A 27418-nucleotide genomic window follows, 5' to 3' on the forward strand; every position below is an offset into this window, starting at 1 on the left:
ACCCACCTTGAGTGGGAGGCCTCTGCGTGCCTGGATTCATGTGACATGAATACATGTGGTGCAGATCTAAACCTAGCCATTTCACAGTCTGCAACATGACAGAAAACCTGGGGTTAGACGTGTTTTCATGTGTATATTCGTATGTCTGTAAAGCCAGTCTCTCTCCCTTTCAAATACATGTATCTTCCTACTCTCAGCTGGTACTCTGTGCTACCTCCTTTGATCAGACGTTAACGTTGTCAGATACCCTGACAAAGTCAGCGCAGTATGTGTTTGTGGGAACCTAATGCAGGAAATCAAAACATTACAATTAGCTGTCTCCCACTTGACAAAATACTGTTTGCACCCTTCAGCAAGAGCTGGGCCTCTGTTTTTTTTTCGGAAGAGCGTTGGGCAGAGCTGTGCTGTGGCTCACCCCAGCTTTTCCCTGAGCTTGTGGGATCTCAGCAGGGTGAGCCTGCCTCTGGGGGAGCAGTGCCTACGCCTCAGGAACCCTTCTCTACAGTCACAGCAGGCTCTGATTTTTTTTTTTTTTTTTTTGCACTCGATGTTTCCGATAGCTGTGTTTGCAAGGTATCCCTGAATGTGGTGTCAACTTTAAATAACGTTTGTGGAAGCTGGAGACAGTGTTAGGCTACACAAAGAAGCTGCCAGGTTTTGCATGACAGAAAAAGGGGGGTGAATCGTTGCTGCTTTGCTGGTGAATAACGTTGACCCAAGCGATGAAGGTGGTGGTGATGACAGATGCTTTTGCTCTTTTGGCCTATACTGTTTTCCCTCTGAGGGAAGAAACGGGGCTCTTTCTCGTATTCCAGGGAACAGCGTGTGGCTGTGTGGCCTCTGCTGAGAGCAGCTCCCACATCTATTTGTTCTGCCAGGGCTGGGTGAGTGTTTCCTCTAGACCTCAGCAGTTGCCTCTAGAAATAGATGAAGAGTTCATTGATGAGCAACATCATAGTTTTGGTATTCTTTAAGCCATATTTTTGGTGGTTCCTTTTGCTTTATTAAACACTGCATGAGGTGAAGAGGCAATGGCTGAGGCAATTGCTAGCTGTATGCAAAGGGCTTTACCTGCGAAGTGGAAAGGGGATGAAGTGCTTCATAGCAGCAGAGGGAGTGAGAAGAGAGATTTGCTGGTCATACTCCTGGCTTTCCTCAGACTCTCGGTGTGAATTTAGGCAAGTCTGACTGGGGCAAAGCTTTCTTATTTTCTCGGTAAGCAAATCTTTCTTTTGCTTCACCTTGGGCCTCTTTTTACCCACCCACAAAATGGCATAGATGGTGTTCTGGAATAGATAGGTCTGCTTGTTTTCATCTGCTTGTGGTGAGACACTTTGAGTAACTTCCCTGGGGACTGTCTTTGGTAGATTTGGGGAGGCTAGTATCACTGCTGTCTTTAGTGGACTGGGCCGCTTGAAGGCTGGGGAGAGATGAAATGATTTTGCAATAGTCACCAAGCAAGTGGGGCTGTGAATTAATGCCTGAGCTCTGGTCTATAGATGAAGGTGTCTGAGTAAGGTGGGTCCCCAAGTTAACAGTGCTGAAGGACACTTTTCCTGTTCCATTCCATCCTTGACCAAAACTATTGCTCTTTGATGGGTTTTTGGTGGCAACTGACAAATGACTGCCCAAGATCCATCAGAGTGGAGGTCTGCATCGTTAAAATGACGCCTGGCTCACAAAAATGATGTAGGGTAGGCTTTCCATGTGTTGTGTCCTTTGGACACTGTATTTGCATGTTCATCATGTAACCCTCTGGAATTTGCTATGTACCCTGCTCTTTAAGCAGCATGTGCTGCTAAACTGAAGTCAGCTCTGGCTTGACACATAACAACGGTGAACACAAACCAGCAGTAGTTGTGTTAAGAGAAAGAAGATAATGTATAGTTACAATAGTAGTACCATACAGGTAGACCCAGTGTAATCACTTAAACTGGAATTTGCCTTGGATTCCGGGTTCCCTGTGGTCATACACCAGGAGTAGGATTCCCACAAGAAGTAGGGACCCTCACTTTGAAGAGCAGTACAATAGTGATATGATTGAATAGGAGGACTCCTGTAGCTGTTGTAGTGAGCATACTGAGCTTCTACACATGGACTTAAAAAAGGGGGAATATTTCTTAGGCAGGATTGTCTTCTGTTCGCTCTTGGCTGTAGTAACATCAGCGTGGTGCTGGCCTGGATAGAATGGGATTAGACTAAATAAAATCTTTTAGTCCTCGAAATTAAAATAGCAAGCAACAGACTCTGTGCTGCAGTGAATAAGAGCAATCGCTGCTGTTTTAAATGAAGTTGTAACTTGCTCACATTACCTGTAAGTCTGGAGTTTAGTGGTGTCATATGCTGCTCACCTTCTTATTGCAATGTGGAGAAATCTATATTCAGAAACCCAGTTCTTCTATACCAGATCAGCACGTATAATAATGTCCAGGTATCAGTTGTAATGCTAAAATTATATCAGGCTCAGATTGGTTGTGGAGAACAGTTGTTATCCATGAGCCAACAAATTTGGCTGAGTCTTAACTTCATTAGCAGTGTCTAAATGCATTAGCCATATGCTCCTCAGCATATGGGTAAATACATAACAATTTATTTTCATTAGGGTTTTCTTACAAGTGCTGCTAACCCAGGCTCCACGAGAAATGTTTACAGCATGACACGTCTCCTCAAAGAAGCAGCTGCCCTTCTGGACAGCGAGTCATCCTGGAAGGGTGGCAAGCGAGACGGGTCCCCCTCCCTCTCTGCGTGTAGCAGGGTACGGCTCCCGTGGGTCTGACCCCCTGCCGCGAGCCGGGCTCGGTTTCTGCCCGGCGTGGCCCATTCAGACACGTGCCGTTCGATTCCCGGTATCGGCGGTGGGCTGCGTGGGGGGGGCCCTGGGGGCTCTGCCCCCCGTCCTGCCCGCCCCAGGCAGGACGCAGGGGCGAGCCGGGGCTTCCCCTGCGAGGGACCGAGCGCGAAGCCGGGTCTCGGCCGTGGCCCGTGGGCGAGTGGGTGCGGTGCTGGGGAGGGCAGGGTGGATTTGCAGCGTGGGCGCCGGGGCAGGGCCGAGGGCGCCGGTAGCTGCTGCAGACGTGGGGCAGATGCGAAGCGTGCTTGGGGTTCTCTTTAGTCACCAGAAATAAGTGAAACGTTATCTTCCGGAGCATTCTCTTTTTTTTGGTTAAATATTTATGCAATCTGATCCAGAAATGCAAGTTGCCTAGAAAAGGCGTGGGAGTGTAAGAAAGGACCAACCTTGTCGTGACGAGAGGTATAAAGATTAAAAGTTAATCTAGTTCTTCGTGTCCTTAGAGGCCTCGGCACATGCCTACGTGTAGAGGATAATGTGAAATCAGAACCAACAGGAGTTGGATTCTAATCGGGTTTGTCTGAGAACTGAGGGTTTTTTAAGGTTGTGGTTTGGGTTTTTTTGTTTGTTTGGGTTTTTTAAAGAAAAAAAGGATAAAAAAAATTTCAACAGGAAATCTAAACAAAGCTCCGTGCTTTAAAAACATGTATTTCAAATTGCTGTTTTCACCATGCAATGCAGTGAAATGGATGATAGAGTCTTGGGTTGTTCTTGTACTTTTCAACTCTTAATTTTATTTCTTTGTTATTAACATTTTTTTTCCTGCTTCTATTTTGTAATTTTTAAATAATCCATGAATTTTAGATTATTTCTATTAAGGCAAGAGGGAAAAATGAAATGTTCTTTGGACAGTTGCACTGCTGCAATTTTAAATATTCAGGTAGAGAAAACAACCCACTCACTGAACATTATTAGTGATTTTTAGTTCACCCTGTGACAAGAAAAAATAAAATTGCAAACAGGAGAAAAAGAAATTGAAACCTATATATATGTTTAAAAATACTCCCAAATACATATTTTCATAATAAACTGTGCAGAAACCCCATTAAAATAATTGAAAATTAGTCTTTACTATTTTATGAGCTTCCATAGTTTCCGTGCATATCTGATGGCTTTTTTCAATTCTGGGCATATGCAAAGCTGTTAACTTTTCCTGGGTAGCATGATGGCAGAGGTGACTCAGGTAGGGTTAGTGAAAGCTAGGCTGCGGGAGCCCAGAAGACACGTGTGATGATGAGTCAAGGAGTTTAATTATTCCCTGAGAAGCTGAGGGGGCCTTTAAACATGGGGAAAATGTTCAACTCAAGAAAAGGGAAAAAGACACACGGCAAGAGCAGGGTTCGGAGGGAAGGGTCCCTTTGGACACACAGGAAAGGGGATGGGGAGCCCCCAGATCTTCACTGCTTTGCCTCTATTTGCTTTTATGTCCATATGCTGAGAGGAAAGAGCAAGCCCTGGGTAGGATAAGGCACCCTGTGGCTCTAGGTGGTAGACTAGGAACGATGTATAGAGAGGGATGAACAAGAAATACGTGTCTGATACACGATTTTTGCGAAGGTTACAGCTTGCAAAGGGATGGACAAATCTGCCTTGATCGGTTGATGTGCTGCAACATATAATGTGTTGTGGAAAGCGTGTGGCAGGGCCGCCGGAGGAGGGGTGGTGTTTGAGTTATCCTTCTTTGCGTCCCCCATCCGAGGGCAGTCTGGGACCGGAGCACCTTGCAGCCAAGGTGGGACTGGAAAAAGGCGCCTGATCACACGTAAGGGGGAAACGGGAGAGCTTTGGGGAAAAAAAGCTACAGTTGGTGACCTTATACCAGGGGTCTCTATTTTAATAAAGAGTCTCCTATAGTTCATGACAGATAGAATTAGGGACCGTGCAAGTAGCTTGTAGTTATATTTGTGTTTATATTTTTCACTACCTTTTTTTTTTTTCCCTAATGCCCCAGGGAGCCATCTCTAAGACCTCATAAACGCGAGATTTCATTTTCTAATGCTATTTCATTTCCTGGATGGAGGACCTGCCACAAGAAGACCAGACCTCAAATTATAATAGCCCTATAAATAACTCCCTAAGGCAAAAGGAAAAAAGAAAGCCTTTGAAAGACAACCGCAAAGGCAAAAATGGAGGTATTTCGGCTCTTGCAGAACCAGACCAAGCAGCTCTAGTTAGGACATGGTTAATTTAGTGTAAAGTTTTTTGGAATTTCCCTGTTTATCTCTGTTCTGTCTACTTACAAGCCTATATCTCAAAAGTCCTCTGAGGTCTTTTACTTGAGTTTAATTTTCTGCAGTCTTTCGGCGCCTTTTGGTGTGTCTTTAGAGCCTGCTAGAAAATGGAGTTTCCAGGTGAAATCGAAAACAATCCAACAAACTGACTAAAACAAATACAATTGCGAATCGAGTAAAAATAGTCTGAAAACGCAACTTTTTCTTCTTTCTGAGTGAAGTCATTTTATTTCAGCAGACCCAGACTGTCTGCCTGCTTTCCACTGGAAATCTGTGAAGAATTGGCACATCGACTAGAATAAAAACATTCCCGAGGAATCGGCACGTTCTGTCAAAACATTTGAACAGCTCCCGTCTCCCGGAGCGCAGCGCGGCGGCGCAGCCGGCACCGGGAGCTCCGCACCGCGCGGCGCCCGCGTCCCCCCCAGCCCAATCCGCCTTTCCGCATAAGCACGGGCAAAGTGCTTCAGGGGAAATGATATTTAGCTGTGGCGGGAGTAGAGAAGGTTTGTGAGAGCCTTTTGCAGCACGGCGTGACCGACGTAAGGACTGTCCTGCCTCTGCTCCCCCCCGGGCTGTGCTGGAGGGGCCCGGCAGGTCTGGGGGGTCCCGGTGTCTCCCTGTAGGGGCCAGGGGCGGGCGGCTGAGCTCCAGGCGCCCTGCTGCGGGGGGACAGCATTCCCTCTTGGCAGGGGCTGCTATGCCGTGCCTCTCTGCTATGTGTGAACTCAGCCTCTGTGTGGGGGAGTCGTGATCATTAGTTATTTAAGTGACCTGATTCATTTAAAAAGAGAAAAAAAAAAAAAAAAAAAAAAAAAAAGGAAAAGGAAGAAGATTGTAACCTTTGTCTAGAAGAAGATACACAGCAATTACAGAATGTAACCAAGCACGGTGTGATTAGCCTCAATCTTTGCAGCAGGATACAGAATACCTTATTTTTGCTAAGTAGTATCTTAGTCCTCTAGCACCGAAATCGAGGGGGTCTTGCTGGTAGGCTCTACTTGGTATGAACGAGTGGTAAAATCAGGCCTGCAGCCAATTTACCAGAGGTGCTGTCTGTCTGTTACTGAGACCAATTGCTTAGGAATGTAATTGTATCATTCTTATTACCAAAATTGATATCACCTGACTGACCACAGCTAAATGAGTTTTTATTTTTGCAGAATTTCTGGGCTGTTGAATGATAAGGCATTGCGGTAGACAGAACATTGTCAGTGCTTTGAAACAAATGAAGTTTTTCTTCATATTTGAAACAGTAATGTGTGTTAAGCAATGCTCTCCTGTGCCGATGAGCTAGCAGATGTTGTCCTTTAAGGCTGCACATGTGACAGTAGCCTGTTTGAGTGTCATACCCACTTGTCTAAGCCCCATCCTGCAGAAAAATCCTTTATAAAATAACGTAAAAGTGAGCAAGGCGAGAAGGCAACCCTACATACGTGCTTATCTTATACCATGGCACACCCCCACATAGCAGTTGGGGGCCGTTTTGGTAGAAGCGGCGGCGCTGGGAGGTGCGATGGGAGAGAAGGGTCAGTGCTGCGGGGGGGGGGGGGGGGGGTGGTGCTTGGGTGGGTGCCAGCACGGCAGCCTCGCGGGGGGTGGGCTGCGAACGTGCATTCCGAACGCTGCCGCTGATCCCCCGCGCCAGAAGGGCCAGGTGTGTGGCACAACCAGATCTCCCCTGCCAGCGGTGGCTCCGGATGGAGCCCCTCCAACCGGAGCAGTTACGTCGCTGGGCCCGCGGCCCGCTTCGTGTAGAAAGACGAGACCACCCAAGCCGGTGCCTTTAGGGAAGGGAGAAGGTGGAATTACTGTGATCCCTATGATTAATAATTTCTTATTTTATGCAGGCAGTTGTACACCCTATGGTAAAAATGCTTATATACTGGTGTCTAACCCAAGTCAAGCCAAAGCCGCACTGTGGCAACTAAAAGCATAACCCTATGATTCTCACAGGAGTTAGCGGGCACTGTTACTTTGAAACGTTGCTCCGACTCCTTTCCTTTAGTTACAAAAAGTCTAGCATGCTGTACTTGTGAATTTTGGCCTGAGCATAAACCGTGCTGCCAAAATATGGTCACCCCTCGGGCTGAGATGAAGGCGATTTACCACAGTATGGCCACGTAGGAGGGGAAGAACCTGTTAAAATCCTTCTATGGACAATTGTGGCAAATGTACGTTAAAAGGCTTTGAGACTTTGCCCAACAACGAGCCCATCTCTTCCCAGGAGACGGAATAGTCTGAAACAGCAGCGTCAGAATTGAAGCCTCTTAATATATGATATTACTGTCCTGCAAAGGTCTGTGCACAAAGCTCGGGTTCGTGCACACTTACCGCTGTCCTAACACAGGAGCCGTCCTAAATTTGGAGCAAACCCAGAGATTTGCTAAAAGCTTACCATCTGCGGAGGTGGGCTTGGAAGAAGGCAGGTGTTCTTGCAGTTTTATGGGCAAGGAAACGAAGGGCTGTGGCTATCACAGTTTTGCTTCGCCACCCACGGAGGCCAAGGGCCGAGGGTCCGCAGTCCCTGCGGGGCGCGGGCAGCGGGTGACTCCTCCGAGCGCGCGTGGGCAGGGTTGGTGGCAAGGCCGTGGGCTGCAGTCCCATCCAGTGGGCTCTGGTGCAGCGCCGCAACTGCTGCCGCCTTCTTGGAGCCTCCTGCTGCTACAGGAAAAGTTTGCATTGCGTGGAGGAGGATGGTGCCTCAAAACATCCGCGCTGGAATAAATAAGCATCTTAAGTTGAGATGCTTCAGACACAACTTGCTTTCCTTACTACTTCTGTAATCAGCCTGGTAATTTTTGTTTGGCTTAGGAAAAATAGGAGTAAGTGTTAAATTTGTGCTTAAAAGATTGCTTCTCTTCAGAGAAATTTGTTATCCTTTTTCTCATTTTCAACAAGGAAAACTCGCTTTTGCAGCAGAGATTTTGACATTAAGTGTCTTGATAGAATAATAGGCGTGAGATGGATTGCAATCTATTGCCTCAAGACTTTGCCAATCATAAACTAAAATCAGTTAATGCATTGAGCTAAATCTTGCTATATTATGCAGTGTGCTAGTTGTATTAAAAAAATCAATCCAGAAAATATATTGATTATATTATCTCCATAGCAACAAACAATAATGGGATAATGTTAGCTTAATAATTGTGCTTTGTGAAAACCTTTCAGAATAATTACTGCATTGTGGTCTTTTCACAATGTGGAATGCAATAACGCTTCTTCCTTGACTGCAGTCACCATCAGCACTGCGTCAAGAGATGCTGTTTCTGTGTACATGCATATGTATTCATGGGTAATTTTGCTTCGGGTGAGACAACCTAGCAGACTATTTTGGGATCCATTTTTAAATGGTCAAGACCACAAATTGGCCATTGTTTTCTGTGTGGTTTGTTTTCTCCCACCTCCTCTGACAACTGGCTACTGTAAAAAGAAGCCATTAACATTGTTTCTCCTGTGACTTTCTTTACAAGGTACAAATATTTTGGCATGTAACAAAGCTAAATGTCCAGCTACTTTGTTAAGGATTTGCAGGAGAGAGGAAATCTGCTCTAAAGACAGTGCTTCAAAGCTATTCCTTTAATGGAATTTCATCTATTTCATCTATCATCCTCTAGAAATGACCTGTTTCACAGGAGCTGAGATATTTATCTGTATTTTGGAGGACCTGATTCTCTTGTGCATCCTGCATTGCCATATAAATAACCTGAGGTTGTTATGAATAAATATATATATTTTTTTCTTCTTCTGACATGTAATTGTTGGGGTGTGTATAATTTTTTAGCTTGAAATTTTAGCAGGAGAGTCAGAGGAATAGATATATACACTCTTCATCTGGGCCTTGGTTTTTTTTTTTTTTTTTTTTTTTTTTTTTTTTTTTTTTTTTTTTTACTTCTAGATCAACCCTGTAATTTTGATCTTGAATTCAAAAGAGGTGTTGGCCCAAATATATGGCGGAGAGGCCAAGATTTAGAGTGGTCAAAAAACCCCAGATTAATTCCTGAAGTTTAAGCAGCCCCTAAACTGTCCCGTCTTTATAAAAGCCCTCAGGGACCTCACAGTGGATCAGGAGCCCGTTCACCTTCTGTCATGCCCCTGTTGTGCCACGGCTGAGTTTAGAGAGGAGCCAGCAGAGAGTAAGCTGCTGGCAGGAGATTCCCCGTGGCTTTGAGTGCCCTGTGCTGTCCCCAGTGATACGGTGGGATGCCCCTTCGCTTCCCAGGGCACGAGTGGATGTCACGTTCTCCAACAGTCACTGCTCCGGCCCTTTCCCTGTGGGACAAACGCTGATGTCGGGCAGGTGAAGCTTTTGGCACCACTTAACAGTTCATAATGTTATTTTAATTCTTACTTCTGGACAGAATTTGTCCTTCAGATGACCCACAACTTGATTTCTTACTGCTTACCAAACAGGGATCCCCTTTTCTTTGAGGACCCCCAGGAGGCCCCTGCTTTGGAACTGACGTTTACAATGTGTGACCATCTTGGAGCCAGGAATGTGCAAACCCTGAATTCTGTACGTGGTGGCGCTTTGATGCCACATACACGAGAAATGCTGTACAGTGTAAGCACTCACAGTTGTCCTCTTGATGTCTTCATAAGGAGCTTGGTTGTCCTGTTGTCCCCCGCCGTTGTTTTCCTCAACAGTCCCTCCAGGTTGTTGCTTTACTGGGGGGCGGGGGGAAGGGGTGGTGAGGGGGAAGGAAAGAGGGATGTGTGGTGGAAGGGTTGTTTTCTGTCCCAGGCAGTGGTTACTTTCTGTCAGTGGCCCAGTCCCCTAGGAATGTGGTTAATTCACAGGGAGAGGGAGGAGCAGTGGTTACTCTTGACTTTGTGCCTTGTGCCAAAACATCTAGATCTGTATAGATGTTGTACTGAATGAGGGTGCCAAGCCCCTCTCTTCTTTTCTGGGTGCAGATGAATGCTGTTGTGAAGGGGCAGCTAAATTCATTGGCTCCTCTGGAAAATATCTGGTATTTGCAAGTGTGTAGCATCATTCATTTAAAAGAAAAACCAAAAAACAAACCCAGATGGATTGACAAGGTGCTTTTTTTTGATGCTGCTGCAGAATCCAGCCCTGAGTGATGATCTAGAAACAGGAACGAATGGCTGACACAAGCCCATTCAATCCTCACCTCCAAAATCAAGCTCTTCTGTCTATGAAATGGTCACAGTTGAAGCTGTGACTGTACTTCTGCTTGGCACCCCCGTGCCTACCCTGGGTGCTGGCCACTGGCCTTGCTGATCCCTAGAGCTGTCCCAAATTCTCATTCCACTGCAGCCTCCTGTTTAGTTTCCTTGTGCTATTTCAGCCCCTATTGCCTTCTGCAATCCTCTCTCCAGCCCACGCAGGGGTTGGCACTATGTGTTTCTGTCTCTTCCCAATCCCTTGTTCCAGGGAGGCCTGATATGACTTTCTAGTGTGTCTCTTTTCCATGTACCAGCTACAACAGGGATGGCTTGGGTTTTAAACAGTGTTTGGCTTCAGGAGAGAACATGAAGAATACCTTGCCTTATGAAGACAAGGAGATTATGTTGGAATAATTATTTTAAGTGAAGAGTCAACTGCCTGGTATGATGCGGTGGTTGGGGCAGCAGCTTGTCTTATTCCCAAAGGGATAAAACTATTCTGTTCTGCACAGGATCTTACAACACATTTCTGTCCGTAGTGGTTTAGGGTAGGTCTGTCCTACCTGGTGGACTGTCAGTCTGAGAGCAGGATAAAGCATGGCAAGTGTTTGTTCACGCGGCCAGGGTGAAGATGCTTGTAGCTCAGCAGCCACGTGCCCCCTCGTGCCCTGCTGAATGGATGGCTTCACCTCAAGGCGTGTGTGTGTGTCAAGCTGACTTGTCCGCCTTGAACCCTGTGGCTTTTACAGAGGTGCCGTGTGATAGATGGTAGCAAAAAGGGGCCTGTCATGCCTGTGCCTGCCTTGTCTGTGCTGCAGATAGCAGCACGCTCTGTTCTGCATCAGATGCCAGTGCAATCTATAGGGACATTTTTCTCCTTTCATGCTTGAGAGTCTGCATCCATACAAGGTGGGAATTAGACAAGAGGAAGCTGAGCTTGTCCAGCTATGTTAAAATACAGAAATAGTCCTAGTATCTTTCAGTAATGCATTAAGTGGCATGATTAATGTCTGTCACGTGTAATGCTCTTTCCAGGTCTCTTCCCTTGATGGAGTACTCTGCGTGCAGCCTAGTGCTTTGGTTTGGGCAGTGTTTTGTGTCTTAGTGTCATCGGGATAAAAGATCAAAATGTGGGAGCTGAACACAGATGGAGCTTGTGATAATCTTTACTTCTTTCAGATGTATGTTTCATAGTTGTGAACTTGATGGTCACGGATAATTAAGTAGCACTGATTTCATAATCAATTAATAAGCAGTGGTAGAGAACCCTAGCGCTATACAAGTGAAATATCCGAGGAGACCAAGATTCTGTCACCCACTGAATGAGTAATGTTGCTTCCTAAAGATGAGGTGTTCTGGAAACCCACCTGTCTAAATAGCACCCACTTCAGCACTAGTGGGTTAGGGCAGTCTAAGACAGCCCAGAGTCTGCACCATGCTGTCAGTGAAGATGCAGGAAATACCTTGCGCATGGACATGTAATTTTCCAGTAATTTCAAAGTGTGTTTGCGCTCTATGGCACCTAAGAGTGCACAGTGGGATTTAATAACTTTTATGCTTAAAAATGACGTTTTCGTGTTCTGAAGGAATCTCCTGTTGATGGATCTGAGAAAGGAGGGGGACACTCTTCAGAAGTGGAGCAACTCCTTGGAGAAAGACAGTCCCTGTCTCCCTTTCTTGAGAAATAAGTCAACTTTAATTTCTCCAAATGCTAATTTGTTGCCATCTAAAACAGTGCTGTGTTGTCGGAGTACTACTGAAATGTTTGTTTTCCTTAGGTTTAGCAAGTGTGTCTGTCTGTCCTACAAGAAGTTGTTTCCATTTCTTTAAATGATGCAATTACTGGTTTGCTTCCCTTAAGGGAGGCCAGCAAAGGAAACTAATAAAATTCATTCTCCATTAGTAAGATGTGCTGAATGCTTACGCTAATGCACCTGAGAGACATTGAGCACACAGTGAAAATACACATTGCAATGGTCTTCTATTGCACAATGAATTCCCTCCTATAGAGAGCACTGTAATTCTCTGTTTCTGTGTTGCAATTTGAGGACGTAGCAATATTAAGAAATGCATGAAGATGGTTAACGATCCAGTGGAATTACAAGTGGAATTACATACGAGAAGAGATTTTGTAGGAGAGACACTCAGTTTGGAAAGAAGACAACTTAGAAGAGATTTAGTGGAAGTTACATACTCTAGTAAAAAAAAAACAAACAACAACAAAAAACCCTATCATTCCTTTCTCTTTTTTCCTAGTTTCTCATCTTATCATAAATACATGTTTATCACCGGATCAGAAGTTGCAGTGAGTCTGTGAGACCTCATACGGAGCCGTTCATGAACACACATTGCACAAATTGTATTTCTGGTTGTACATGTCTTCATAATGACATGTTTTCTGTTTTTGATAAAGGTTCCTAGAAGCCTGAATAGGTGTCTTCTGTGACATTTACTATTAAGCAAAATAAGGGCCTAGCAGGTTTAAGTGTTATCTAGACAATAGTCCTAATAAAAATAGTGAGGTTACAATTATAGCTCTACAGCAGATATAAACAAGGTCTCAGTTAATGGCAAGTGACTTCCAAACAGATAAAAAGAGATATTATGTTAGCCAGTGTAATCAGTCTGAAGAATTCATCATTTCAAGAATCGGGGAGTCAAATACAGCAGCTGGAATAATTTGAGGCTCTGGATAATTTTATGACTAACTACATTTGTAGCTATGCATATTATGATAAAAGTAATTGAAGCTAACAGTTCGGTGGGGAAGAAATCTCCTTCTATTTAAAGTATTTTAGAGTTAACTGTGTATGTAGGGTTGCTTTCCTCTTGCCTTTCTCCAAAGCCTCAGGCATGTGATATGTCTGAAAACTGAGAAATAGATTGAATTTGTTGATATTCTGATCTCATATACTGTCTGTGTTTCTGTAGCAGGGAGGAATGGTTTTGTAAGATACCGAGAAGGAGGACTGAGAAACCTACAACTTGTCTCTGGCTCTACTGCTGACTTCTTGTGTGGCATTTGGCAAAATGCTTAATCTTGTGTACTTCCAACTCCCCACCTGTGACAGATGGGCACTTACCATCCCAGAGATATTGTGGAAATGAAGTTTGTAAAGTGAAATGAGATTGAGAAGAGAAAGACAAAAAGAAAGCGAGAATGTCATTGCAGTATGCCAAATTAATGTATGAGGCCATATCTATGTGGGAATGCTTTGGAAAGTTAAGGTGAATCAACTAGACGTGTGAATGCAGCGTGCACATATGAAAGTGCAGTAAATCTTTTCCACAAGAAAAGTCTCTCTCATTTTGGAAGCAGCTGTATATCACCTTGAGGGGCTGGTGTAGATGGGCTGGGTTATTCATCCTACACTACTTTTTTTTTTTTTTTCTCTAAGTATCCACATCTTATCTCCTGTGTCTCAGAACCTTTCTTGAGGTTCTTGCCTCCACTATTCTGACTGGGAGGCTGCTCTAAAATCTTACTACTTTGATAGTCAATAACTTTCATCTAATTTCTAGCAACATTTATCCATGGCCAGTTTATACTCATTTGATCTTTTAGTAATGTAGGCCTTTATATTAAATAGATATTTTTTCCTCCCTGATGATTACTACCAGTGCTTTCATAGACAGCAAGCATGTCTCCTCCCTTTGGTCTGCTAAAACGAACCTTTGGTTTGCTAAAATGAACTCTCCTAATTACTACTTGTAAGACAGGCCTTCTGTTCCCTGAGGATCCTTGTAACCCTTTTCTCCACTTGTTCCATTTTTAATTAATTCCTTTTGAATGTGGCTCATCAGATTTGCATGCAGCATTCCAGAGAAAGCATATCCCAGATATTCTGCATTTGTAGTTTCCATCATACTTGTTGTTCATCATTATCCCGTGGTTGATGTGTCCATCCAGGTTTTTCCCTTCTCTGTTATTTTCAAACAATAATTTACTACTGCAGAAATTCTTGGAGTCAGCATAGTCCCTCTAAGGGCATGAAGCTTTGCTTTCAACTAAAGGCTCTTCTCTGTTGCGGTTGTTCAGGTTCTTTAGGTCATCCATTTCTTCTGATATGACAATCTCAATCTCTCTGCCTGCTGAGGAGAGAATCTGTCTTTCAAGAACTGTGAACGTACTTCTTTAAAGTCTGTCTGCTTTTCGTGCCAAAGTCGGTCCTCAAAACATTGAACAAGGTTTGTCCCAAGACTGACCCTTGAGAAATCTGTGGGTTTCCTCCTTTCATGCCTGTACTTTCTTTCAACTCAGTCCATACTCATTTCCCTACAGCTTGCATTTTTTACCGTGTCTCAATTTTTATTCCGATCTTCACCCTTCTGGGTATGATGACTGCTCACCTGCCACCAAACCATGTGCGTTACTGAAGTCTGTGTGCATCCTCCACTGCTCCCTCACCTAGCAAATGTGGGATCTTGCCGAAGGAAGGTGACGTGCAGTGCGTCCCGTTTCCCATTTCTCTGGCCCTCTTTTGTTTAGGTGTTTGCTGAGAAGCAGGGCGCTGGGCTGTTACTGGTGGGGCAGAAGTGGTGCCTGCGGGACCGTTAACCGGCTGCAGCTGCTCCACCCAGCCGTGCCACCTCTGCAGCGCTGCTGCTTGTGACTCAAATGTTAAAAACATATGGTGGGCTGTTTGAGAAAAACCCGAGGACTGTGTGTGTTCCATGCACTGGGGAAACCTTGCATGCTATTGAGGTCAGGCTGGCAATTGTGTATTTACTTGCTTGGCTTCCCCTCCCTCCTGCCGACTCCTCAGTTACCAACATATTAGAATCAGCCATTAACCTGGTTAATGGGGAGAGACAGCAAATACCAGAAAGGATGATGTGCTTTTCTTAATTCCCTCTTGGAAACCTGGCTGTTTTAAACCGTAAATGTCTCAAGAAAAGGCTGAAAAGGGTCCAAAACATGTCTTGCTTTTGTAATGCAGGCACACCCAGGCAGAGGAGACTGGGATGAGGCTGTTCTCCTTCGGACTTCACTGTCAAGTGGTCTGTGGGGCTGACAGGGCAGTGCCCTGCCAAAACCGCCCAGGTGGCTTCAAGCTGGCTGTATGCAGGCTTTCAGGAGGTGAACTGGCTTGACGGAATCGCGTTGTGCCATCCGCTCCTTTTGGGTGATGCGATCCATTGAGGTGAGAGCTTGATGCCATCTGGTCCTTCACGTGGCTCGGTCCCAGGAGCCTCTGACCAGGGCAGGGGATGGCCAGCAGAAGAGGAGGGCAATGAAGGGCATGGGGCAAGGGCAGAGAGAACGGGAGAGCTCCTGCAAGAGGGGAAATAGCCGTCTTTCAGGGAAGGACTTGGGCAGTTTCTCTGAACAGCGACCTGACAGCTCCTTGTTCCAGACAGCAAGGGCTAATACAGCACACAGAAATAAACCTGCCCACTTAGTTTTTATTGAAGACCTGAAAAGGTAGAAGGAAAAAAATTTACATTTTGTTTGGTATTTAGTTCAGGTAATTTTTTTTTAATTGTGTAATGAGAACACATTGTCCAAATTTTCATATGCAGATTCAATTAGTGTTCAGTTAATTAGCCTTTACAGATGAGGATTAATTTAATTACATAATACTAACCTCTCTTAATAACTATTAAGGGTAGGAAGGCTGCTTTTAATAAATTTGGAAGGGCTATATGTGTTTTTTAAAATCTGAAATGGCATACACATAAATTAAACCAAATTACACACAGAGGACGGCCATTACGGGTAATGATCAAAGGAAACAAACTATGTACATGGCTTGGAATCAGGCTGGTTAGAAGTTCATGCTGTTTTCCTCCTCTTGTCTGCTGGCATCTTAGTGTTTTCACTAGGATTATTACTGGAGATGATGTACAGTCTGGAGTTATTCCTTCAAAGTGGGCTGCAGTCTGATACAAGGTTGCTTTAATTATATGTTAGCTTTTATTAAAAAAAAAAAAAAATACCAATTTTGCTACTAAGTTAGTAGCAGTTGTTTTTTTCCAGGTGGTCTGAGTTAAAAGTGACACGTGAAGCCCACTGAATACTAAAAATCTGATCCAAAAATGTCATTCATTGTCATTATGTACCATAAATAACCGTATAGATTTTTGTCTCTTGATATGAGATGTTCGCTCAAACAATGATGCTGTGGTTATTAATACCACAGTGAAACAGAACATTGTGTCTGACTACAGGGTGGTGAGGGTGGAGCATATATGGGACTGGTGATGGGATATGGCATCTTTGGCTTCCGAGTCACAGGTTTGGATCCAGACTCTCTTGGAAAGTGACGGACGTCAAGTAATATGTGATGCCTTTCAGAAAGGGGCAACAAAAGAAGCATTTTTCCCTTGGCTATTCTTACATGGGTGGCGTTTCCCACTTGCAGTTGATTTTGATAGGCACACCACATCCATCTCCACACCGTTCAGTAGCTTCCGTGGCATTCAGTACACCACAAAATTCAGGAGCTACCCTCACTGCATTCCGGAAGTCACTTTTTTGGAGTCCAAGTTTTGAATCACTATCAGAGGCCTGCATCTGCTGGATCCCAGCTTTGTGGCCCTCTTCAAACCATTTTATCTAGTGATCCTTAAGGACGACAGCTAAGTTCATAAACCACATGATTTGTTTTCTCGCTGCAGCAGGCTAAAATGTTATGAAGCATCCTCCATGCAGTCTGGGTCATGTTAAGCTTGAGCTTAAATTTAATCACTCACATCCCCATTTGCAGCCACAAGATCTGCAGGTACTGAGCAACTAATAAGAATAGGTTGGATATGCCTCATGTTAGACACCCCAAAAATCAAAATGCACGGTACTAATGCCTATTTCTGAAAACTTTGGCTTAGTGCCTACACCCATTTTCAGCAAGAAGGAAAGATGATGTTGCTGCAGATTTTTTTCCTTGCTGTGAGAAACTAGCAAGGTGAATATGCAACAAGGAGGAAATTGCTGAAGGATCCGTCTTGGAGTGGCAGAATCTACTGAAAAATGGAAAGAGGATGCTTGAGCCAGTGAGTCCTTTCTTGAAGCCCTTTCGTGTACGTGCTGCTCAAGCTGAAGCCTCAGCATTCAGTATCTCGAGGTAGATGGTTGGCAATGACCATATTTTGCTCTGGCTGATGCGGATCCAAACCTCGTTCCCTTCCACAGGAGTTGCACCTGTATCCCTGAGTGCAGGATTTGGCCTGGTGTGTGGTTCTGCCCACAGATGCAGCTGATGATCCATGTTCAGAGGAAGGGGAGAATGCAAATTCCCCGTAGGGAGGCAACTGCCAGCCATGTAAACAAAGAAGCCTTCTGGGTGTGCAGCAGTCAGCCCACTTGAGCTGCTGTTTCCATGGTATACCAGATGCTGTAAAATATGCTTTCTTCAGGGAAAGAAGCATTTCATACTCCTGCATTATCTTGTTTGATAATGGGCTGTCATCAGGCTGGTACCTCACTGTAGGGGCTACACGCAGCAAGTACCTCCCGCCCCAACCCTTTTCTCAGTTGTTGTTGATGATAATTCATATTCTGCAGCTTCCAAACAAAGAAAAAGCTAAGTGATTTTTCTGATTTGGAACAGCATTACTGACTATGCTTTTATACTTCATTGTTAACAAGTGACTGTTTAATGTGTTACAGTTCCTCCTGATGCACATGGTGTCATCTTGTAATACCATTCATTGTTTTGCTTTTCAGTTTCCCTCTGTTTTCCTAAAAAATCAAAATACGTGTTTCCATTTTTCCCTGATTATCCCCTTCCTAACCCCCACAGTCCTTTGTTATAGCTCCTGTCTTACGACTGTTTAAGCCACTGGGTACAAGTCAGCAGGCACTATTTCTGAGTTTGCTTCCTCTCCTTGCGTTTACCCACTGGGTGATCTTGAGTCAAAGAGAGGTGTCTACGTCCATTTTCTTGTAAAACAGTTGCTGCTGGTGGGCAGGTGCTTAGTTATCCTGTAGGTGCTAAGTACAATTACAGTTGTAAACCTGGGCAAACCTGCAATAATGAGCCTTAGAGCAGATCGACCTCAGCTAGTGTAAATAAATTACTGAAAGCACTTATGAGGCTTGCTGTGCTTCAGACATGACTCACAGGAGGAGGAGGAGGATGTTTTCAAGGTACCTGTCTACTGGAAACCATGTTCAGGGATGATGCTGCAAAACTGACGGAGATATGTGGACGCTGCGTATCCCCTCACCGCGTACCGAGGCCACCACAGATTCACTGACCTTCCTCACGGCTATTGAGACACAAGTTCCTTCGTACAACCCCAGCTTTCTCCAGCTGAAGGGCCTGCAGTCCCTTGGCTTATAAGGGATGCACACACACGTGCCCTCTGCCTTGGCCGTTCTCCGGCCACCGCAGCCCTGCGGGGCTCTGCATGTGCTGTTTGCTCATTTTTCCCAGTTGTTTGCCCAACGGGGCCTGTTCCCGAGTGCTCACCGTGCCCGTGAAGGTGACCGGGATGGAAGTGGGGCCTGGGGGTGGGTGGTGGAGGCAGGCAGCGGTGCGTATGCACGTGTAGAGGATCTGAGAAAGTGTCCCGTAGTGTAGAGAACAAGTACTTTTTTTACTCCTGAGGATGCTTTCTCACCGTCTCTTCCAGATACTTTTCAGCTCCTCCTCTCCCCCCATGCTGCGGTTTTGTACTTCTCACTTCGGGAAGGAAAAACTAAGTGTGGTTAATTTTAAGCCAGTGACATCGTTCGGGAGGCCCGGAAAACCAGTTATCGGTTGACAGGCCTGATTTGAAACGTGTCCTGCCTGACCCCTCTGCAGTAGCGAGCCAGAAGCCGTGCTCCCAAGAAGCCGGCTTTCTGGAAGGCTTTTTCACCGGATCGTTTAAAGCCTACGCTTCTTGTGAGCGCGGGTGGCCCGCTGGGGCGCAGCTGGTGGGTGCAGCGAGCGCGGCGGTGATCCAGAGCGGAGCTCGGCGGGGAGGGCTCGGGCGGCGCTTCGGCAAGTCCCGAGCGAGCCCGGGAGGCGGGCGCGGACACGCGTGGGGGGACGGGCCCGATTCGGCACCGTCTCGCGAGGCTGGCGGTGCCCCGGCCCCGCGCAGCCGGTGCTGCTGCGGGAGGCAGCGTGCCCGGTGCTGCCCGGGGGGGCCCGGACCCGCCGGGGCGGGGGGCCCGGGGGGGGCCCGGGGGGGCCCGGACCCGCCGGGGCGGGGGGCCCGGGGGGGCCCGGACCCGCCGGGGCGGGGGGGCCGCCCCCGGAACGCTGAGATCCCGGTAACTGCGGGCTGGAGCCCGGTTACTGCTGAGCGCCCGCGCCTCCCCCCCCGCCCTCGGCGGCTGCGGGTAAAAGCCCGTGGGAGGGAGCTCGGTGTGTGCGTGCGTGGGGTCGTGGTGCCACAAGGGCTCTGCCCACCTGCCTTTCTGTGTGCGAATGGATGAGGCTTTTCTGCTTACCTTAGCAGGGAGGTATTTTTCAGGTGAGAATACATATTTTTTCAGGCAATCGTCAAAACGAACCCCTTTCATAATTTTCTCTTCAGCGTGCTTTCTTACACGCCAGCCAGCGCTTTAGCTTTTTGTAGGTGGAGGAAAAACTACAAAGTTCTTGCCTTAACCTGGAGACGTATTGTCCTGTAAACACGTTGCAAGTCTGGGATTAAAAAAAAAAAAAAAAACAAACCAACAAAAACAAACCAACCACAACAAAAACCCCACAACCCTATTAAGAACAAAAAACAAATGAAGGGCTCGATAAGAGGAGGGCTGTAGGTGGTAGCAAGTGCTTTGCTAATTTGGGTGTTAAATTAGCACCCAGGGGTGATAAGTAGGATAACTACTTTTGATTACCAGATTTTCTTTTGCTTAGTGTGGTAAAATGCTCCCAAAGCACACACACATGACATGGTCTTGTTTATTCATGTCTGTAGTTAATGTATTTACAATAGTTCATATTGTTCTAGCTAATATTCTGCAGTATGTTATAAAAAATAAGAAAGATTAAATAAGAGGCGTAAATATTCTACTTTGTTAGTGAATTTTCTCTGAAGAATGAAGATAGATCACAATAGTCCTTCTTGAATTAATATAAATGCAGATTAATGCAGTCAAATGTGTTATTTTTCCATAGACAAGTTACAAACACAATGCGGTACGATTCCCAAATATTACAGCTTTGTTAAAACAGATTTTTTCATATTCACTTGTGGGGATACATTTTGCACACCTTCTTTCAGATTAATCAATTTGAATTCATTTAGGACACTAACAGTTTAGTATAGTGGCAGGTTTATTTAGATAAATGGATACCAATTTTCATCAATTATGAAAATGAAACACAGTAAAAATTCTAAAAGTTTGTTAAAATAAATCTGCTTACTATTCTGTAGAGTGTCCCAGGTGACTGCCTCGAGCTAAACTCCAACTTTGCAGTTTGTTTTTTTTTTCTGATGATATAACTAAAACCAAAACAAGACAACCTTCCCGCATTCCCTGTGTTTCTCTTGTGTGTAGTAAGTCATATACTTATTCTGTTATTAATTTCTCTTGTCAGTTTTTCCATCCACACACATAACAGAAAAAAATTATGAGTCAGGATCCCATCATGAAATTATTTTAAAAAAAAAGAAAAAGTAAATCATGAAGTGGTAACATATTTTGCAGTGCGAAGCCCTGATGAAAACATATTTCATGGCTCTCCAGGTCTTTTTTGGGGTTGGGATTTTTTTTCCAGTCATCATTTCTAGACTCTACTGTCACAGCTGGACAATGAGAGAAAGGTGAAGTTATGAGTTAATACCATGGTTCTGCTAATTGAGGTTCAAAGCTTTGTGTGAGTGTTTGCAACACTGTATAATGGATGTTTCTGTCAAGTACTGTTATAAAATACTTTTTTATTTTTCTTTTATCCAGGGCTTTTGGGAAAACCACACCAAACTCATAACCGAGTACGGACCTGTTTGTGGGTAAGCTTAGCAGTGCCATCAGCTTTCTTCTTTTCTGGCTGTTCGCGTTTGTTGGGCGGGAGAGGAGAAAATACCAAGATAAGGTCATCAAAACGTAGAGTGCGGTGTTTCAGTCTGGGAGGATAGAGGTGGAGATTGTTTGATTATATGCAGAAAATAACCTTATCTTATTTGAGTTCAGCATTTGGTGTAGACTTCATTCTTCTCTTTCTTCTTTTAATTATGCACATAAAGTTTAGTCTTTTTCAGAACTGTACAAAGCTACCAGCCTTCAATATTCTCTTTTCATCTGCACATTCTTTATACTTATGGTGAACAGTGGAAATAATAATTTGTCATCTTGAAAAAAACCCTCAGTTTATGAAATAGCATGAATTTGGTTCAGCTGTTGCTATCTATATTTATGCAAAATTCCTAAACTTAAAATACAATGAAGTACAGATTAGAAATGAGGCATTCCTCTCTCTATAGCTCAGCTGTGCTATCTTAGCAATTTATTAGAAGTAAAGGGGGGTTTAAGTAGTATATCCCTTCACACGAGCCCTTCCACATTTCTGTGAATGTCATTTCTGTTCCAAGAACTACTTCCCAGTTGTCATCATCTTAAGTGGAAATGCGGTTATTTCATGGTAGCTGCTATTGTGGTCAGTTGGTGTTTCTAGCATAACTATTATTTCAATATACAAGTATCAAGCAATATCCACAGAATACAGACAACGCCAGTTTTTTCCCCTGTGTTCTGCAAGGGATTTAAAACACTTGTAAGAGAACATATATGAATGGTGTGTGAATATTTGGTCATAAATGTTATAAATACTCTTTGTATGCTCTCCCAGAAAAAAAGCTGTATCGGAAAGAAGTCAGGCTCAGCCATATGAAGCATTTGATGCTTCAGTCACAGCTGCCTTGTGGCATTTATGCTCAGCCCTAAGGACAAAGTGCTGCAAGAAGCGATGGAAATAATGAATTCCAAGGGTTAGGTATTTGTCTGAGAGGAAATAATACAGTGTCTTAGCTGGCCAGGAATGGAGAAAGATATTCATTAACACCGTGGCAATTTGTATGTTGTGTAACAAATGGAAAATGACTGAGGCTTATTATCTACATGACCTTTGGTGTGATGCCCTGAAATGACAATAATGTAAGAACACTGGCATTCATTCCTCCGTGTATTTCCCTCCTTATTAATATCGGGCCTATTTTTTTCTAAGCTGAATTAGAGACAAGTCGCTATTTAGTTGTCTGTCTGCTCGCTCGGCCAGGCAGAGGCTCTGTCGTTGGAGAAAGAGATGTATAATTGCACGGTATGAGCGGATAGATAGAAAGTTTCGTTTTTCCAACCTACCCCCAGCTGACAAGGAATGGAACCTCCGTGAGCCTTGCGTGGGCCGCAGAGCCGGATGGTGGTGGAAGCGGTCCTGTAGGGAGGAGGAGTGAGCGGACCCAGCATCCACGTCCCGTGGAGTGCATGTGGGACAACCTCCGTTTGGGAGGGAGGTGGAGAGAGGAAGGCTGCCTTTTGGTATCTCCAGGGAACACACAGATGGACTCAAACATTGCTGTGCCCGAGGTGAGCTTTATTTGTCATTGGAGGATGGTGGTTTAAAACCTGGCTTGTGAGCTGCCGTTCCGTAGGTGTGGCATGTGCTGGGGTTAGTTATCACAGTCCTGTCAACTAAAGAAATTCCTTCTCCTTCACTGTACGTCTTCTGTGTGATTCTTCCCGTGATTCTTTGAGAGAGGTAATAAATGTTAGGTGTGTTTATGTGTATGGTCGCAGCAAAGGATTGGATCTGGCAGTTGGAAGAAGATGTGGCATTTTGCTTTTTCCAGATTGAAAACTGCTTTCCAATAAGCATAAAGAGCAATGATCTTTATTTCTACAGTGGTGAAGTGAGTTGAATACAAATCTTTGGAACTGAAGCCTTTTTTCTTTCTAAGGTCACTTGAATAGTCTGAATGATACCATCACAACTGTTTTCTTTTGTGTGTGAATTGGTTTCCTTGACAACAGGATGTCAAATCAACTTTTCAGCTTTAATCAAGTCAAAACAATATATCCCTTCCATTCCAAAAGGCCTCAAGTCGTAGAGAATTATTTCAAGTAAGGCTTTTGTAGGTCACAAAAGCTTTTTTTTTTTTTTTTTTCTTCACTCCTGTGTGTGGATCCAAAAGAGAGGTGATGGTATTACTCTTTTATAGAGAGAGACAATGCAAATAGTCTTCAGTTGTGAGTGTATGCTGTGAAAACTGTCTGTTTTCATAGAGCTGGCCCCAGATGGAGGCCTAGGCAGAAGCAAACAGCTCTGGTTTGGTGCAAAAGCAGAGTTGGAGCATTTCTGTTCAATGGGGGAATCCAAGCCACTGATGTGACTTTTGAAGAGATCCTGCAACAGAGTGGTACTCTTCGGTTCAGCTATAGTTTGGAGTACCTTCTATAAAAATACCTCCTCTAAAATATGTGTGCTGGTTCTCTATAACAAAAATTAAAAGTGAAAGATATCCTGTTTGGAAAGCAGTGTACTGGTACATACTAAGATTTGTCTTGAATATTCTCCTTTTTAAGGTAGGAGATTGCAGGAAAGTAGTCCTGGTTTCTGTGGAAAATAGTGATGTATGTCACATTTTTTGGATGAATGTTGATGTTTTGATACTTTATTTTCATCCACACCATATCCAGTTTTTCCATTTCAATTGTAGGTTATGGCTACTGACTGGAAATAGGTGATCAGATCAGACAGAGAAAGAAAGAGCTTCTGGGTTGAAGAGGAGAAATAAGGGGGGAGAGTATACTTTATGGAATCAGAAAAGCAACTGCTACAACATGAGCAGAGCTGTAGAGGCAGCGAGTTAATTTTACTTTATATACACAGTTTGTATTCATTTGACCACTCTACTGTGGCTGCATCATTATGACTTTATAGCACTGTAAGCCTGTATGGCTGATTTGGAGTCGGAGAATAGTGCCAAAATAAGTAATATATTCTTGGCCCAACAACACACTACCACTGAAGGAACAGAAAATACGACACAGCCCCAAGCGGGCAGGTGATTGCCTTGGGGATGAATGAATCTATTCTGCCTTTGACTAGCAATGCATTTGGATGTGGGGAAGAGTGTAAGAGTTCATAACATAGACCTCACTGCATATGACCAAAGAGTTGGAGCAGAAGATTAAAATTCAGTGCAATCTGTAGGGTGACACCCTTTCTTCATGTCCTTTCGCATCTGAAACAGTTTGCAGGAGGTCAAACCCTATTCTTATTCTTCCTCTACTTGAACTCTCAACTTTGACCTGCCATGAGAAGTCTAAACAACTGTGTAGTAGAGTAAATGCTAAAGCAGACAAGAACAAAGTAAGGCAGAGGCAAAGAGGTGAGTCTAGGAGTAGCAAGAGGATGGTGTTTGGATTAAACCACCTCTAGAAAGCAGAAGGCAGTCAGGGTGCTTGAGCTCAGGGTTGTCTGGCTGTAAACTGACAAAAGGAGGCAACAAGCTCAAAATCTGATTTCCAGTGGGGAGAGAAATTAATGAGAACATTTCTGACAAGAGCCAGTTGTAAACCATTCTCAATCCCTAATAAAACCACGAGCAGCAAACTGCATCTTACCCGTGCTGAGCCTCTGCTGGGCTCCAGCGTAAACATTCCTGGATCGGCACAGCACCACAGAAAGCATGCCAAGGTGCAGGCACTCCTGAAGCATCTTGTGAAAACACGGATGCAAGTGGAGCTCCGTTTCCATAGAAGGAGCATCTTGTTTTGCAGTGGGTTACTTCAGCGCATTTTTAAGTAATGCACAGAAAGTAACTTAAAACAGGACAGGAGATTTTTCTTAAGGTGTGCATGGGATTACTCAATGTCTGAGTTGTGGATGGTGGTGGTGTATTTTTTTTTTTGTTTTGTTTTGTTAAAGACTTCCTAATATTCCTTACATGATTTCCTAATAAGTCGTTATTGGAAGCAAGATCACAGCTGGTCACTGAAATGATTGGGTGGCTTGACGGATTAGGAGAGATCATGGAGCCGGTCACTAACCTGAAATGCGTCCAGGGGTGAGTTGTGATTGTAAGTTATGCTGGCAGCTGACGGATTTTCAGAAGTCAATGCAGCTAGAGTTGGTTCTGCCTTAACGCTTGACTTCTCCTCTCCCCCAAAATGTCGCTGCAGATGGCACTAGTTAGCATTTCTGCAGGTGAGACCATAACCAAACAGTTGTGGACAAGAAAATGGCTTTTCTGGCAGCTGCTCCTGACCTCTGCATCAGGGCTGTGGCACAGTGAGTGGTCAGTGTGGAGGTCTGGGGCTTTCCCTTTGGCGGACAGAAGACGAACGTGTGTTTCTGGGATATGGGCATCTGGAATTTTTCTCAAAGCCTTATCCTTCCTTCTGCCCTCCTCAAACACCTCAGGGCAAGCCTGAGGTGGATGGGGGCAGGATCTCCTGCAGGGAACAGCTGATGTCTTCATCATGCAGTTAATTTACCTGAAGAAACAGTGTCTTTATTGCCATTTTAATTTCACAAACTTCTTTTTAGCCTCTCTGTTTCTAGCCTTATTCTGCTTTATGTGGAAAGAGTAATCCCAGGACAGGCATTCTCATCTTTGTCTCTGAAGGCTCATGTAAAGAAATAATTTAGTTTTATGAAACAATCTTATCCTCTTGCACTGGGGGTCTAATGGACTTACTACCTCTCCTGTGGTCCTTCCTTTATTTCGATATTTTAAACAATTTACCTTTTGTATTTCAGCTAGAGGAAATCATACCTGGGCAAGGATAGGGGGAAGGGAAAAAAACAGGCTTCCTATTTCTGATCTATAGCTCTTCATAATCTCAGTTTCACATTTAACCCGATAAAGAATTTTGTTAGCCTGACTTGCCTGGATTTTTATTTTCTTAGAGTGATATACTTTCTTGGCCAGACTCAAGTGTCTTATACTCAATCAAGATTTTTTTTTTTTCTCCGTGTTTCTTCATTTATGTGTTGTGATAAGGTCCTTTGACTCTATAGGATTGTTGATCAGACCCAGAATTGCTATTGTGAATTAGAGTTATCTCTTTTTCCTTTAAATACCAGAAAACTGTGGATACAGTACAAGCAGGAACCCTTAAACATGTGCCTAACTTTGAGCACATGAGTAATCCCATTAAAGTCAATGGTATTACTCAACATGCTTCAAGTTAGGCAGAAGTTTATCTACCTTGCTGAATCAGGGCCATAAAAGAAACAATTGCATTTGTGCCTGAAAAATATTTTTACTGCTGTTGGTACACATAAACACTTAGGTTTATTGTAGCTGAAAGAAGTTAATGGGGAGAAAAATATTTCTTTCCCCTCCCCACCCTCTCTTTTGACAGCACTTTGCATGTAGACAATTTTATTGCTCCTCTGTGTAATGTGCTAGCCATTCTCTCTGAAATGGAAAGGATTATCTCAAAAATTGACTGAACCAATAGGAGAATCTTAACATTCTTAAATTAAACTTTCAGACACCTTCTTTCTCTCTATTTTTAAATTAACATATTCAGAATTTGTTAATAGTAACCTATTTTGTAAAAGTTGTCTTTTAAAAAAGAACCAAACCCCAAAAATATTCCTGGCAGAAATGTAGTGTCACGGTACAATACTACATCTCCATCTAACTCCTCACAGTTAACCATAATTAGGTACTGGTTATAGTTAGTTCCAATGGTTAAATCAAGCTGCTGGAACAAGTCCTGTGAATTACTCATGGGTATATCATCACCAGTTTCTCCTTTTCTCTCTAGAGCTAATTGGTCTTAAAAACATAGCCTTTTATGGGACTGATGCCTAAAGATTTACCCAAAAGGTGTCATACCACACTGTTTTGAGAATTGGAGTCTAGTGTTACTGTTATAGTTGTAATCGTTTTTGTGGGCTGCCTGATCATTATGGAGTATTTTACATTCTGTGTACAGAGACCTGTGGGATGCAGTTTATAGACAGAATTTATGGTAAATTAGTTGACTGGTTTAATTCTGGCATGTTTCAACTGCACTTAGGTCTCTGGATCATCGCAAATTGATGCCTAGTGTACTAGTAATGTTGAAGGTATTCATTAATGACCTCTTCTTAGCCATGGACAAATCTTATGTGTGGACTGTGACCTCCCATGAGAACCACGCAACTTGAGTTTGTCTACTCCGTGGTGGCTGTTGATTTCTTACTGTAGCCCCTTGCTGTCCAGCTCAGGTCCAGGGACACTTGGGTGCTAGGTATTCAAAACCAGAGACTCTGAGGCCCATGGAAGTGTCAGTCCCAGCCCTCGGGGCAGGGAAAGCCGTTCGGATGGA

At 44.1% G+C, this 27418-nt stretch overlaps 1 protein-coding gene across 1 annotated transcript in view; it reads left to right on the forward strand.

Moving 5' to 3' along the window:
* TBXAS1 (thromboxane A synthase 1) overlaps positions 1 to 27418 on the forward strand; it is a 243562-nt gene that overhangs the window by 71664 nt on the left and 144480 nt on the right. The window contains 1 exon segment of the mRNA XM_042795265.1: positions 21053 to 21105. Within this exon segment, the coding sequence (XP_042651199.1) occupies positions 21053 to 21105 (53 nt within the window).

This window comes from Tyto alba, unplaced genomic scaffold (assembly GCF_018691265.1).
Source record: "Tyto alba isolate M040663 unplaced genomic scaffold, T.alba_DEE_v4.0 Super-Scaffold_21, whole genome shotgun sequence".
NCBI classification, from domain to species: Eukaryota; Metazoa; Chordata; class Aves; order Strigiformes; family Tytonidae; genus Tyto; species Tyto alba.